Source organism: Myxocyprinus asiaticus, chromosome 9 (assembly GCF_019703515.2).
Source record: "Myxocyprinus asiaticus isolate MX2 ecotype Aquarium Trade chromosome 9, UBuf_Myxa_2, whole genome shotgun sequence".
In the NCBI taxonomy this organism is placed as follows: domain Eukaryota; kingdom Metazoa; phylum Chordata; class Actinopteri; order Cypriniformes; family Catostomidae; genus Myxocyprinus; species Myxocyprinus asiaticus.
Window position 1 is genome coordinate 47,888,612 of NC_059352.1, and position 17,073 is coordinate 47,905,684.

The 17,073-nt window shown below is 35.4% G+C and overlaps 1 protein-coding gene across 2 annotated transcripts in view; it reads right to left on the bottom strand.

Annotated features, from left to right (window-relative positions):
• Positions 1-17,073, bottom strand: part of LOC127446248 (neurobeachin-like protein 1) — a 120,084-nt gene that overhangs the window by 64,759 nt on the left and 38,252 nt on the right. For both annotated transcript variants that reach the window (XM_051707005.1, XM_051707006.1), the window contains 4 exons: positions 15,898-15,983; positions 14,952-15,294; positions 10,593-10,699; positions 1,009-1,092 (listed from right to left, as the gene is read on the bottom strand). In XM_051707005.1, the coding sequence (XP_051562965.1) occupies positions 1,009-1,092; positions 10,593-10,699; positions 14,952-15,294; positions 15,898-15,983 (620 nt within the window). The remainder of the gene's footprint in view (positions 1-1,008; positions 1,093-10,592; positions 10,700-14,951; positions 15,295-15,897; positions 15,984-17,073) is intronic.

The following is a 17,073-nucleotide window of genomic DNA, read 5'->3' on the forward strand; positions in this document are numbered from 1 at the left end:
AGCTTCAAAAATCACATAAAGGCAGCATAAAAGTAATACGCAAAACTCCAGTGGTTTAATCCAGGTCTTCTGAAGTGATCCAATTGGTTTTGGGTGAGAAACAGATCAATATTTCAATCCTTTTTTACTATAAATCTCCACATTCTCTTTCATAATGTGAAAGTCAAAGTGGAGATTGGTAGTAAAAAAGACTAAAATATTGATCTGTTTCTCACCCACACCTATCATATTGCTTCTGAAGACATGGATTTAACCACTGGAGTCCAAGGAATTACTTTTATGCTGCCTTTATGTGATTTTTGGAGCTTCAAAGTTCTGGTCACAATTTGCTTGCATTGTATGGACCTACAGAGCTGAAATATTCTTCTAAAAATCATCATTTGTGTTCTGCAGAAGAAAGAAAGTAATATACATCTGGAATGGCATGAGGGTGAGTAAATGTTGAGAGAATTTTCAACTATCCCTTTAAGAAATGTACAGAATTCCTATTTGAATATTTGGAACCAAAGATTAGAATACTCGGAATCAAAATAAAACACACTAGGGGGAAAAAACAGAATATCTTGGAATTACTGCACAGTTAAATGAAGATGTTTGGAAGTTTTAAAATCTGGAATGGTTGATTTCCTACCAGGGTTTCCACACATTTTGACCAATGAATTTGCAAGAATTTTCCAGTCACTCGTGATTATTGGATTTTTTTGTACTTTTTTTTTTTTTTACAAAAATCTAGTTATAAAGATTACACTCACAAAGAACAATTTCTAGCCAATGAAATCGAGCATTACTAATAATATATATATATATATATATATATATATATATATATATATATATATATATATATATATATATATATATATATATATCTAAAGCATCTGTTTTTTTTCTGTTTTAAAATTCCAAATAGGATCATTTAGGATTTGGTTCAGACTGTGATCCAATGGGAACCCTGTTCACATTCATCTTGGAAATTTTAACTAGGGATCACATCACATTATAACTGACCTTTGCAGCAGGAGACTTATGCATCACTGTGGTGAGAGTTTTGATGGTTGCCACGGCAAGAGAGTCAAGCCTCCCTTGGAAAACCTGATTGGAGGAAAACACAGTCATTTAACTGATTCAGCCAATAAGTGGAGACTTGTGTGTGGCCTGTTTTATTCCTGCCTTGTCTGCAGGCAAATTATGAGTTAAGAGCAATGATAAATGCTACAACAGAATGATGCAGGGATAAAAAAAAAAATAAAAAAAAATATCAGGCATTGTGGAGTGAATAATACAGAGAATCAGTGTAAATTTGTTCATCCGAGTTGTCTGAGCTCAACTCTGGCTCCTGTTTTTCAGTTTGCTGCTCTGATAAACATAAAACAGTAACTGTGTCTATGTTTAATGTCTACAAAGATTTCTAGTACCAATGTCAGGAGCAGAAAGCTGAAAAACTGAAAAGACTGAAACTAAAAACTCCCCCTTTTCCAAAACCAGCCAACCAAAACACAACACACACACAACATATACAGACCACTTATCCCCTCCACAACCCGAAATGTATCTGTCCAGCCACGCTTTGTGTCCCAAGACTCCTAATTGGCAGATTGCAAAATCACATGATCTGCAATAAGCCATCACTATTGTTTACTTCAATACACATATACAAATAGGACAAAGACTGGCTGGAGAGTGACACACCAAGCATCGATACCTGACCAGTGACTGAACAGAGTAAAACAGTAAAACAAGTAGGTGTTTCAAGACAGCATTAAGGACACGACAGCTCTAGGCTGATAATCTGCACGGGCAACACACGGCTGCTGATGTCACAGCATTACTAACTCTGTTACCATATTACTAGAGGAAATGCAAAAGGAGAAAGGGATGGAAACAAGTAAAGCAAAATAAAAAGAATTAAATGATTATTTAAAGCATGATTGAGTAAATAAACTAAAGACCACTCCATTACACGATTTCAGATCCACATCACTTTAAATGCAAGAATGCACTTGTGTTTTGTTACAACAACAAGGAAGTACTCAAGGGTGAAACAATGTTAGTCACTTATGGTGGCAATAAATTTAGATATGACATTGTTTTCTTGGAGGTGGAAAGTCTGTGTCAGGTAATGGTGCAAAATGGCTTCAGGTAGGTGGTGGGCAATATTAACGAAATTTTATTCTGATATTCTCCACAAAAAAAAAAACTGTCGTTATACAATGTGGTCCAAAAATTCCCACCAGTAAAAATACTTCTATTTTGCATTTTCCTAATTTAGCTTAATACAACATTTTTACAAAAAGGTTGTCGTTAGTTATTTATATTTATTTGGTGAATTTGATTAATATTTGATTTTTATGTTATAATTTTTTATATTTGATGACTAAATATGCTCAATTGTTATATGCTTCACAGTATGTGCCTTTTTTGCCTCAGTACTTTTGCAAAATAGGGAAATTTGCAGAGAACCTTAAAAACCGGACACTAAATCTACAGGAAATGGTCATAAAAAAATTATTCCCCACGTAAAGATAGGCCCATCACACAATTGAAGATTTCTTTATTATTTGAACAGTCATGAAATAAACAAATCAATAAAAAATAATTAAATTAAATATTAAATTAATTCATATTTATATTATAATAATTATATACACTACTGGTCAAAAGTTTTGAAACACGACTGAAATGTTTCTCATGATCTTAAAAATCTTTTGATCTGAAGGCGTATGCTTAAATGTTTAAAATTAGTTTTGTAGACAAAAATATAATTGTACCACCATATTAATTTATTTCATTATAAAACTACAATTTATTTAATTAAAAAAAAAAAGTTTTTGAAATTGATGACTTGGACCAAATAATAAAGAAAAGCAGCCAATAAGTGCCCAACATAGATGGGAACTCCTTCAATACTGTTTAAAAAGCATCCCAGGGTGATACCTCAAGAAGTTGGTTGAGAAAATGTCAAGAGTACATGTCTGCAAATTCTAGGCAAAGGGTGACTACTTTGAAGATGCTAAAATATAACACAGTTTTGATTTATTTTGGATTTTGTTTAGTCACAACATAATTCCCATAGATCCATTTATGTTATTCCATAGTTTTGATGACTTTACTATTATTCTAAATGTGAAAAAAATTATAATAAAGAATGAGTAAGTGTTTCAAAACTTTTGACCGGTAGTGTGTGTGTGCGTGTGTGTATGTGTGTGTATATATATATATATATAGAAATATATAATTAAAAATAATTAAATATATATCTAAATAATAAAAAAATTATCCAAACAGAAATTAAGGCACTCTCTCTTTAGTCGTACACTTACACAATAAGTGTTTACTTTGACTTTGAAGCAACCTCTCCATTACACAGAATATTTCTTTTCCAAATCTTTCCATGGCATAATACGGACCTCACATATGATTACTAGCTATACTGTAAATGCATCATTAAATACAGTTATTTTTTTATAATTCCAGACATAGAAACTATACTTGAAAATTAAAGCGGAAGTATTTCAGTGTTAAAATACTTTATCCTATCCCAGCTTAATATGCAGAAACAACTATAAGCCATTCACTGGTTAATTTTCTCAAAAACTTTAAGTAATGTGTTTCTGTGGCACTATAAAATTCCTGTGTTTGTTTTGAGCGGCCCTCTTAGACACGCCCCAACAACATTACTCAACCAATGCTGTGATTTGGGGGCGGGACTATCTCTTTGTTTGACCAAAGACAGATGAAGTGTGTATTCAGAAAGCTGTTCTGAAAACATTATTTATTTTTGCAAATCCATTTAGTGGTGCTAGTGTCACAGAAATAACATGCTATTTTATACTGGTTGGCAAATTTCTACTGGTTTATCTTTGCAACTGGTATATTGCCCACCACTACCTACAAGCTTGTTTTAGATGTGACTTATTGACCTCATAATAACCCTAATCATGTGAGAGAGGGATGTGGCCTCGTCCTGGAGTGGTCGAGAGAGCGGCGGGGTGGGAGGGTGTTTGTGGCAAGCGGGAGCAACAGGCAACATGTGACCAGTACCTGAATGTCACTCTCTCCAGTAAGTAACCTGTTGGTTAAATCTTTCTGGTCCTTGTCTGCTGCTGTGCACCTAGCGTTAACCAGCTGCAGGACACAGCCGACCACAGCAAGCGCAGACGGTCAAGTGAGGGGAAAGTGCAAAGGGTTAAAGGTTAAAAGGTAGGAGGTCAAAGGACATGACCCTAAGTGCCAAAGTGTTGCGTCGCTAAATGACAGAAACATGCATGTTTGGATGGCAGTACTGCAGTTCAGATACGGTGTGCATGCTCTAAAGTGGTTAATATAAAGTACAGTGAGTACAGTTGTAATAGCAACATACTTTGATAAAGACAAACAGTTAACTAAAACACACAGGTATGAGTACAACAAAGAGGGGAATTTGTTAAGAACGAATTGCGGCCTCTGACCGCACTGTTAATTTGCATGCAAAGTCTGTGCGGTTTTAGCACCGATTCTCTAATGGAATTATGGAAATCAGGCCATGTCGCAAACAAGGCCATAAAATTTGCGTTGAAAGCAATTTGCACGTCACGAATCCCGGACTTATATACACTGGCGGCCAAAAGTTTGGAATAATGTACAGATTTTGCTGTTTCGGAAGGAAATTGGATTTTTGATTCACCAAAGTGGCATTCAACTGATCACAAAGTATAGTCAGGACATTACTGATGTAAAAAACAGCACCATCACTATTTGAAAAAAGTCATTTTTTATCAAATCTAGACAGCAGCCATCACTCCAACACCTTATCCTTGAGTAATCATGATAAATTGATCATTTGATACTAGAAAATCACTTGCCATTATATAAAACACAGCTGAAAGATATTTGGTTCATTAAATGAAACTTAACATTGTCTTTGTGTTTGTTTTTGAGTTGCCACAGTATGCAATAGACTGGCATGTCTTAAGGTCAATATTAGGACAAAAATGGCAAAAAAAAAAGAAACTGCTTTCTCTAGAAACTCATCAGTCAATCATTGTTTTGAGGAATGAAGGCTATACAATGCTTGAAATTGCCAAAAAAACTGAAGATTTCATACAAAGGTGTACACTACAGTCTTCAAAGACAAAGGACAACTGGCTCTAACAAGGACAGAAATAGATGTGGAAGACCAGATGTACAACTAAACAAGAGGATAAGTACATCAGAGTCTCTAGTTTGAGAAATAGACACCTCACATGTCCTCAGCTGACACCTTCATTGAATTCTACCCGCTCAACACCAGTTTCATGTACAACAGTAAAGAGAAGACTCAGGGGTGCAGGCCTTATGGGATGAATTGCAAAGAAAAAGCCATTTTTGAAACAGAAAATCAAAAAGAAAAGGTTAGAGTGGTCAAAGAAACACAGACATTGGACAACAGATAATTGGAAAAGAGTGTTATGGATCTTAACCCCATTGAGCTTTTGTGGGATCAGCTAGACTGTAAGGTGTGTGAGAAGTGCCCGACAAGACAGCCACATCTATGGCAAGTGCTACAGGAAGTGTGGGGTGAAATGTCACCTGAGTATCTGGACAAACTGACAGCTAGAATGTCAATGATCTGCAAAGCTGTCATTGCTGCACGTTGAGGAATTTTTGATGAGAACTCTTTTAAATAGTTTAAGAAGTTCTGAACATTTTTTCAAATTGTAATAGTAATTTTTCATGTTATTAATGTCCTGACTATACATTGTGATCAGCTGAATGCCACTTTGGTGAATAAAAGTAACAATTTCTTTCCATAAGAGCAAAATCTGTACATTATTCCAAACTTTTGGCCACCAGTATGTGTATATATATATATATATATATATATATATATATATATATATATATATATATAGCCCTAGTAGCCATAGTATAAAAATAATATATTTTATGTAACACTTTATAATAAATACACGGTATTAAGCATTTGTAAAGCATTAGTTTATAGTCAATTGATCATTTATAAACTATTGCTCCTACATTAATGAGCTACATACAAATAGTATGTTATTTGTTTATATTCACTGTAGCAATTTATTATAGTAATAAGTTCATTTATAGGCAGTTTGATAATGTATTTAACATGAACCAGGCATGAATTCATAGTAAATAAAGAAATTATATATGTAATTAATTGCATTTACATTTAAACATAATTAATGTATTTGTTACCATTTTAGTAACACTTACTATTAAAGCAATTATTACTTAATATACAGGTCGTAAAGCATTGACTAATTTCTAACTAAGCATTTAGCGTGACCTAATCTAAAGTGAGAACTCTATATGCCTCATTAAACATTTATTAATGATCCATTACTCTGAAAACTTGGCCCTGAAATAACCATCTCCACAGCATCTCAATCACAAAGGCTCAAAACAGACACTGAAGCTTAACACAAAAAACAGACACAACACAAAAGTACAGGAATAATAGTGAGAGAGGAAAATCCACAGTTTATTAAAATAAATCCTCTAATTGCTCAAATGCCAATTTAGCATTTTCCATCCTATTAAGGTTTATGAGCAGACTTGCTCTCAGTATTGCCAATTAAAAGTATTGTTTAATTCAGTTTCACCAGTGGGCCTACTATAAATATTTCATTAAATTTAATCTGATTCCAGAAGGAAAGTCCAAAAATCCTGCTAGTCTGTGTGCACGCTCTGGAAACAGCCAGCACTTCAAATGGCCAAAAAAAAAAAATGAATACATAAATAAATAAATATATAGGAAAGAGCATTTAATGTTATATTATTGACTTAAAATTATATTTAGCCAATTCAATGCCTATTAAATTTCATTAGTGAAAATTTCCTTACTATGCTGCTGAAGCGTACAAGCGACATGTGTGCGTACATGTTACTTTTCTCAGCGCTGGGCTGGATGGAACAATAGCAGTAGTTTGTGGTTACTGAATAGGGCATTTTATGTAATCATTTTCCAGAGATTGCAGGGGCGGATTTGTATCTCAGTTACCAATCCTTGTAGTAAAAATGTACAAGAACAGTATTTAATGTACAAATGTCTGCAGTACGACAAAAACTTCCAAAGATTCGAATGCTGATCAACGAAGAATTCAGCTTTCAGGATTCAGGAAGACACGTTTGTTTCTCACAGAATTTTTTTTTCTAGCCAAATCACCAATTTGATGACAAGTTTCAATGAGCAAAATTAGATATTCAATACATCAACTTTTATTATTTCAAAGAAAATACAAATGTTTAAGTTTGCAAGGCATAAAAAATAGGACCGATGAAATATTTTCTTTCCTAATTAGGGCCCAAGCACAAAGTGCGGAGGCCCTATTGTTCTTCTAAGGATTATTATTATTATTATAATTATTATTATTATTCTTTACAAGGTTTTTCATGAGACTGTCACCACAATTAGCCAACATTATGCCAAGACACTGGAGATGCTAAATTGCGAACAAATTTTGATATATCGAACAGTGTTGCTATGGCGAGGCATTGAATGGCGAAAAATGGGAAACAGGAAGCGTCATATCTTCTTTGCGCAATGTGTGGTTTAGATCAAAATTGAGATGTATGTTTAGTCTTGGGGGCTAATCACATGGATTTTACTATTTTGGGTCACGTTCAACAGACTTTAAAATAGTCCTCTTATATTTACCCAAATTGCTTCAAAATTGTTAGAATAATGTCAAATGCCAAATGCATGTGTCTACCTTGCATTGTTTTCCGAAAGCCACCAGGTGGAAATGGACCAGTTGTGCTTGGACCCATCATCGCTGCTTGCAGCTATATTTCTGCTTTGTTTCCCACATTCTGTTTTCCATTTTATTTTTTCTGAATTCCATGTTGAAAAGATTAATTATTTTTTATCAAAAATATGACTAATCAAATGAATTCATAAAGAGTTCATCAAATGAAATTATTTGATCAAATTAAGCGCTTCAATAACATCTTCACAGCTGAATCTAAAAAAAGTACTTTTTGGTCAAATAACGTGAGCACAACAGAGAATCACTGTATAAATTAAAAACTTACAGTACATACAGTACAACAGCACACTTGCTTGTGAAAATTTCTAAAATATAATTATTCCTGATATAATAATAATAATAATTATTATTATTATTATTAAAATTAGTATTACATTTTTACTATGCAATAGTAATATCTTTTTTGTCATAATTTCTTCAATTTCACCTGTCCATTTAAACCAAACTTTTATTTTGATGGATCACTGTGTCAGTTTCTGTGTCTGTTTGATGGAAGTTTCACACTTCTGGATAAGCAGTTTGCTATGTGGTCATTTGATTGTTACACCATAAGAGGCTGCAATTTCATTAAATATATAGTCTGGTATGTGCTGCACGCTCCGCATTAAATGAGCGTTTCGCTTCCTTAGCGGGTCAACGCCATCATACATCACTTTGAAGTGTACAACACAAGAGAACTGGATATTTCTTAAATGAAATCGCAGGCTGCTGTGGTTTAATAATCAGACTAGGACACATGTACAACACATTTACAAGATCAACCGAAGATTTAGTGACAAAGCAGTACTGGCCTGAAAGGGCAAAACTCTCACACTGGCCCTGGGCCAGTTGGCCATACTTACAGTTGAACCATGTGAATAAATGTTTAATTAGGCATATATAGTTCTCACTTTAGATTAGGTCACGCAAAATGCTTAGCTAGCCATTAGTACGTGCTTTATTATGACCTTGTGTATCCAATTCATTACATATTTAATATCTTTATAAATTATGAATTTATGCTTTCTTAATGTTCTCATAAATACTTTATCACTGGTTTGCATCAACTAAAATACTTCAGTTAGGTATGATTAACAAGTTGTTTACTAAGGATAAAAACAACATTATAAAACTGCCTATATATGAACTTATTAAACAATAATAAATCATTGCTAAAGTGAATAGAAACAAATAACATAATAATTATATGTAACTTATTAATGTATTAATAATGTTGGAACAATTTATTAATGATCAATTAACTACAAACTAATGCTTTACAAATACTTTATACCGTGTAGTTATTATAAAGTGTTACCTTTATGTTTATTGCAAAATATCCCAATATGTACAAATATACAAGTAGTTTAAGGGTGAAGGAAGACAGACTCGATTACGTCATTCACAGAGCGTCATGGGAGTGGGCAGTCGCTCTGAGGCATATTTCGTGGGTTTCAATGGCCGCGGTTCTCCGATTGGTGGATATTTCTCTGATGTACCATGGGTAGTGTAGTTGTTTACCATGTATTCCATTATCAAAAAAGATTTTTAAACATTGAAATTGAGATAACGCAGATGGATGGCTTCAGCGGAAGCATATACAATCGATGAAAAAACCTCATAGCTCACAGTAGGTCTTTAAAGGTTTATAAGTTATCATTGAAATTCAATTAGTCTAAGGGATAAATTAATAGGATTTTTACTTCGGAACCAGACTGTTGCCCTCTATAGAGCTCAACAGTACAGTTCTTTATGTAAAAAAATCCCATTGCAATGTCCACAGGAAATGGTTATCATATAAAGCTTTCAAGATTTATACTATACATTTTAAAAAATATATATGCTTTCAGGTTGTTAAATGATGAATATATTTATGTAGAACTTCATGTGATTCCAACTCCCAAAAAAAAAAAAGTTAAATTGCAGACTTCCTAGTGAAGTACTACATTATCCATAATCCTGATGCAATATCGACCAATCGGAGAATTCCCTATTACAATGGAAACAGGAAGGGTTATCATTACTCCCCTCGCAAAAACTGTTTATTTGCTAATTGGGGCTGATTCAAATACACTGTTTGCAATGTTTTATTGGATGAGTACTACATTTGTGATGCGTTCAAGTCATATCGGAATTACCGCAATTACGATATTCCGACTAGCAAAAAAACTTTACGTCTTTTTAAAACTCGTAATTACAAGTTGTGACCTCTGAATTCTATGAAAGCTACAACTTTCATACGTCTTTACAGACATTACTTCATGTAAAAAGAACCAAAATGGCAGTGGACTCAACAGTTAAAAGGTAGTTAAATATATTTCTATTCGAAATGCGATTTTAATGTAACCAGTGTTCCCTTAAGCACTTTTTAATCCTTTAATATTTTACAAGAACATATAGAAGTTAATGTAGTGATTAAAAATAAATATAGCCAAACAAGGATCTGTTTTGCCGTTATGAGCGATGCCATAAAAACTAATAATTTCTCAGTCCGAGAACGTGTGGAATCTCTGAATTGACATCTCGTGATTACAGTTATAATCTGAGGGGACCTGAACACAGCATTATTCCCTCATAAGTAAACAATCTTTCATTTAGTTATTTGCTTTGAATCAAATGCTGTGATTCATTTCAGAGCTGATTGGTTCGGTTCAAGTCTTGGAACTCATTATTGAATAATTATTTTAAACCCCTAAGAGGAAATTTATGGGAAAAATACTTCCACAACAAAGATGGCTGAAAAAGTGAGCAGCTGCTTTTGAATTCTATCTATAGACCTAATTGCTTATTCTAGAAGTTTAACAAGAGTGCAAGATGATCAGAAATGTTGTAGCGGCTGTGAGAGGAACCTACCTTACTATTCTGCAGAAGGCGTGTGAGGTGTTCAAAGCAGTTGCTGTTGAGGAAAATGGCCTGCAAAACGGGTCGGTCTGTACACTCGAACATATCCTGGATGGTTTCTGAGGAAACAGAAAACAAAATCCAGTAAAGAGCTGCAGTTTCCTACTAGTAACCAAAAGTACTGCGACTTTAGCAACTTAAAATAGTTATCAGTGTGAGTGCCCCCTAGGCCCGAAACACTTTACGCAACTATGCAGCTTCAAGCGCTTGGCCAACACATTGCCAACATGCTGTTCAGTTAAACACAGATAACGTGTGTTACTATGCCGTTAACAAAATTCAGTACTCAAGGGGGCGATAGAGTTACCTTCAATATCCTGTGCCATTAAACTGGATTTGTTATTATTCAGGTAAGCTGCTATAAATATATTCATTTAAACAATATTCTCTAAAAATTGTTGATCCGCTATGAAAGTTGTCGGCTTGACAGCACCTTTGTGGCAGCGCTGAGAATGCAACGCGTTCTTGCGTTGTGTTATGACACATTTTGGAACGCAACTGTGCTCGAAATATAGCTGGCGTAGCAAGAAGCGGCTGCAATTGATGGTGTAGCATGGTCGTTTGATGCATATTGCACACAGTAATGACGACCTGTATAATAATCACAAGATTTGATGCGTAAACAAAGTGTTTACAAGAGCACATGCAAGGTGGAACCAGTTGCTGAATTTGCTGAAGTTTGCGAGATTGTGGCATCAACTTACTGCAAGACATTTAGAAGTTGTTTTGAGACTCTTAAGAACTCTTCCTACGAAATCGAAAGAGGAATGTAAGCAACGTCATTTAGTGTCTTTGAGTTAATTTCGGTGGTTAGTAACAGCTCAGGGCGAATCTTCAGGAAATCTTCATACCGGCTCCTAAAAACATTACTGCCATTGATCCACATCATTAGTAGGTGTGACCTGGAGCTCCGCCTACTTTGATACCAACAACTAATTTCCATTCATTCAGTTAAATCAGTCAACATGTGACTGATGAGTTATTAGTGAGCTGGTGCAACCGTACCTACATCTGTACGATTGTCCGCATAGAGACATTTTCCAAGAGCATGACAAGTGATTTTTTGGCTTAATTAGTCTACAAAAGAGATCAAATCTACTCAAATACTCTTAAGCAGTGTTTCTCAACCTTTTTTGAGTACTGGACCCCAATCATATCTCAGACCACTCTGAAGGACTTTTAAGAACCATTCACTGAATAGGAAACAACAATTGATCTTCTGTGGCATTGTTGTGAAATACCCTTTTTGGAACCAATGTTTTCACTGCAGTAAAATTACATTAATCACAAAAAAAGACATTAAATTTGATATTGGATGAAAGTTAATCAAAACATTTCAGTAACAGAACAGTGTAACACTAAACTTCCTACCATTTGTCTTATATTTGATTGTTAATTTGTTGACAAGGATTCACACTACACTGACCTTTACATTTCTATTGTTAATGATCAGTCTTTAAAGACATTAAACATTAACCTGACTTTTAACCTTTATTTTTTTCTATTTTTGGAAATAATATTACCATGTAAAAAATATACCTACCGTATTTTCCGGTCTAAGTCGCATTTATTTATTTATTCATCATCCTAAAGGTCCTGCGACTTATAATCCAAAGCTACGTATTCACATGATACATAAATCAAAATGTCATTTCGTCGGATAAGTGAATAAATAAACCGGATAATTAATGCATAGCAAAGAGGTTGGTAAACATCAGAAATGTCCACATAAAGACAGTCGCTAATGTTAATGAATGAATAGCATACAAAAGGCATATTGATTTACTCACAGACTAAAAGCTGTTTATTTGTATACATTTGTTTACATTTGTTAAAAATAGATGTGGCTTATTTGTGGCGTTTTTTCATGAAACATAAATAGAATTTGAAAAACTGTTAAAGGTGCAGTATGTAAGATTCAGAAACCCTTGTTATTAATGACACCTGTGGCCGTTAAGTGAACTGCAGCCTGTTGCTCATGATTGCGCGCACACACTCCATAGGGACGTGAGCGAGCAATGACCAAAACAAAGAGACTGAACGTGATTCACCGACATCATGCTGACAGATGAGGTAGCATAATTAAAATTACACAGTTATGATTGTTTTACTACAAACTTTGAGACTGCATATTATATTTGGATATAGGTCTGACTATGCGAGACTGTAGTTTGAAGTAATCACTTTTCTTTACATGATACATTGACTGCATTTATACGATAGCCTATGTTGACGTTAGCTAGCTAACCAGCTTTATCAATAGCTGTTAGCTAAATTTGGTGGATGATGACAGTAGCTGTTTATAAAATAGACTGTACGTTATAAATAACGTATATAGATGTGATTCCATCACAACTGTCATTTTGATTTATCGATGCGCTGTTGTTTAATAATAATAGAATGTATATATTTTCTGTATAACCAAGTTACGTTACACTAATGAATGGAGCTTTTGGCATTATCTTGAACATTGTCTAGCATTCATTTCATGTGTTATTGTAGTTTACCTTACTGAATAATTACAGATGAACATTGACATTAACCTGACTTTTAGCATAAAGAGAAGATCGTTGAAATTATTTGAAAGTTACGAAGCAAGGTAGCTTACAATTTGTCAGCGTTAGCAGGCAAGATCAAGTCAGCTATAATTACACAGATCATTCCTAATGGCACTATATTTCACATGCTTTGCAGTTATGTAAGCTTACCTGTCCAATAAGAAGAACGCCAATTGAGGGTCGGTTTTGATCCCCAAAACCGAAAGAATGTCCCTCCAGGAATCAAATGCCCTGCCGATGTTCACTCTAGTGTTCGCTCGACCACAATCACGTTCCCGCTTAGCCAGATGGGATTCAGTAAATGGTTTTAGTTTTTTTGGCTTACTCAGAGTTTGTGTAGGAGTCGGTGTTGTGTTTGGAGCCGGCCGTTTGCTGGATTCCATCTCTAAGATAAGGTTACCTAGTGTTGCAGACTGTCTGTTGACACTGTTAAATAGTGGAAGTACTGAGACAAGGCTCTCGGGAGTGCGCAAAACGTCACATCCTTTGGATTTTCCAGGCGACCCGCTCCCTTCACATTAAAATCAGTCTACAGGCTTTAATAGGCAATCTAGGAAGTCCGGGAAGGGCTCATTTTTTAAGTTGCGTTATAAGCCGTTCAAACATTGGCAAAAAAAAAGTGACATATTACATGAAAAATTTTACATATTGTACCTTTAATCATCATTACTTAAAGCAAATTCTCCCAATTAAAACAAGTCCCAATGCACAGTGATACGATGGGAAGATGCCGAGGTAAACTTCTTCACGAATCACATCTGACATATAAGCAGCTAAAGGGATGTCAGGTGGCTGGCTGCTCCCGGGTCCTAATGTCTACCACATACAGCCTCTGTTTGTGCAACCTATACACAGATGCAACTTATCTGTGTTTTTGTTTCTTTCAACGTGATTTCAAAATATTGTTTAATATTTTAAAGGTTCCCCCCAACCACCCCCATTGAGAAACACTGCCCTTCAGTACCCATTCACTCATGTGCCATCTACAGCCAAAAGCCATTAAAACATCTGCCCAAAGGAAGATAGTCTGTCTATCATCTTTTGTCTGTATTCTGCACATTAACACACTTTTATACACCCATCTTTGCAGTAGTATCTTTGTCATCATAAATTACAATAACAGTGTATTCGGTGCATATTATGGCCGTGTATAGCGTGTTAGCGTATTAGCACCATGAACGTAGAATGAAAACATGACAAATTACACATTATCTACAGCATATATTTTACTTTAAATCATCAGAGTGGTTCTTTTACTGATCTCGTGTGAATTCTACTCATAGAATGAGACATGAAGTCATTGATAACACATTTCAATGTCACATGAGTTGATCTTCTAAACGCCTCCTCCAGTGGTGTGGACGGTGTCTGAATGTTCACAAACAGTATACCGTTGCTCAACTGTTTCAAACTTCTTTTTGGCTCTGAGTGAAGAAGAACTTCGCCGTGGGTGTGCTGGGGCATTTAGTAGCAAGTAAACGCCTAAAAAGTCTTCTTTGTTCTCAGAATTGTCCGATTTCACATTTACCCACCTCTAATTGGGCCATAAAAAACTATGGATGGGTTCCTTCCAGTCTCAATGGACGGTTCTAAGACAAAATAATCTATAAAGTGGACCAAACTTTATGAGGACAGTCAAAAGGATAGTCTGGTAACGTGACACTATGTTTAAACCTAGAACCTTTCAGAAACATCTTTAACCCCTAAGCCTTTTCACAAGGAGATTCTAAATGAATAAGTAGCTCTTACTCACCAAGCATGTTCACCTGTAGAGACACAAACCGGCTTTCCCAATGCCTCGAATGGGGCGGGGACGGGCGCCCTTTGACCTGTGCGGTGGCAGCGGGGTCGGAGTTCAGCAGTTTGAAGTAGCTCTCCAGCACGGAGCTGATCTCCACCTGTCTTTGGTCGGAGCTGCTGGCCAGCAGTCTGTGCACCACCTCTCTCAAACAGCCCAGCGTCAATAGAGCCTTCCTGTCCGGAGCTTCACTGTCCCAGTCCTCTCCATCTCCACTTCCGGTCAAACACTCACCTCCACCTAACACTCCCAGCAGCACCTCCATCGTCGCCGGGGAGATGGCCAACAGAGCATTACGCTGCAGAAAGTGAAGAAGCAGAGTGGGCAGGAACAAGCAATGATCAATTAAAAGACAAACAGGTGTGCTATTTTTGGTTTTTATGAAATGTTATATATGGGTAACTGTTTATTTATGGTTTCCCTAATTTTGTGATGTTAGTCATATGTGGTCGAGCATTACATGTCCACTCTGATAACTTGAATCTTTAACATGCACCTTTAATGATGAAACATAACGATACTTATGAAAGTATGATTCATTTTTTAAAAGTTTTAAAGCCGAAAAGGCACACAATTTGAGGAATTACCAATATATACATGTATACATTTAAAAAGAATTAATCAAAGTTCAAAAATCTTCCCATGACTCAGCATTTAAAATATGCCGACAGCCACGTCATTGTAATAGTTGCATACTGAACAGGAAAAGGTCTTCTTTCTTGCATTTACTTGCATACGAAGTTGTGATTGGTTGAAACTACTTTTCACCAATTAATGTACATAGAACCATTATTGGGGAAGCCTCAGTCTCTCTCTCTCCCTCTATCTATATTTGGGTTTGAGCAATCATTTTCAAAACTATCACTTAACCATTTTATCATTTTACACTTTACAAGCTCACCTGTCCACCAGCGATGATAGCTCCAAATAGGTGCAAAAGGCAACATTTAAGACTGTCCTTCAGGTGCTCACTCTCCTGAAAACACTCTAAAATATACACACACACACACACATCTACACATAATGAAATCGAACAATGCCAGTGTCTGCATTTAATACAAATGAAAAGTAGCTACCACACCAGGCTGAAAGATTTTCCTACCATCATATTTCTTCCCAAAATCAAAAGAGGAAATAAAAGCAATGACATTTTGCAAGAAAATGTCATTGAAGCTGTTTTTAGAACTATTAAGATATTTTTGTTTTGTAACATTATTTTCTTGACAATTAAGCATTTAATCTCCCTCCTTTAATTGTCAATGGCTTACTTTCATGATAAAAAAAAAAAGTCTCATTACTGTTATGCAAAAAAAAAAAAAAAAAATTTATAAAATGTTTTACTATGACGATGATTATTTCAATTGCAACATCGTATCAGGGACATTTAAACTAATATGACGAATGAAATAGACCATGATGGAAATTGTACAACTCAGTCCATCACATATTTGTAGCGCAATCACTGTGTGTTACCTGTAAAGATGGCACTTGCGTTTCAATGGCAAAAAAGTCTTTTGCAGCCTTTATCAAATAATTATTTTATTTGTTTCCCTGTCTTAACCTCGGGATACATATCCTGAGGTTACCAGAGCCTGCCAGATCCAACGGTCCTGCCTGATATCCAGCTCCCAATACTACGTGTTGCTGAGTGATGACGACTAACTGCAGCCTGTGCCAGCCAGATATCACTTCACTTCACTACGATGAACTTCACAGAGGACGAACTGATGCCAGCACCAACCGTCAGACATGGGATACTTCACTGGACACTGCCTGAAACTTGGATTTAAGATGAACTCCACCGGAAATTAATCTACCGTGAGCTTACAGTCGAACTGCAGTGCACCTTACTGACCACTGCCTGCATCACCTTGGTCAAAGGATGGACTACACACTTAAAATGGAATACATAGATAATAAATTAATTGCAGCCTTTATCAGCCAAATAATAATAGACAATGCATCTGTTTGTACTCCGCAGTTAATTAAGAATGTAAATTCAAAGATTTCAATCATTAATCTTACAGTTAATACAAAAGCTTTTTGTTTAAACATTGGCCCCTAACACTTACTTAGT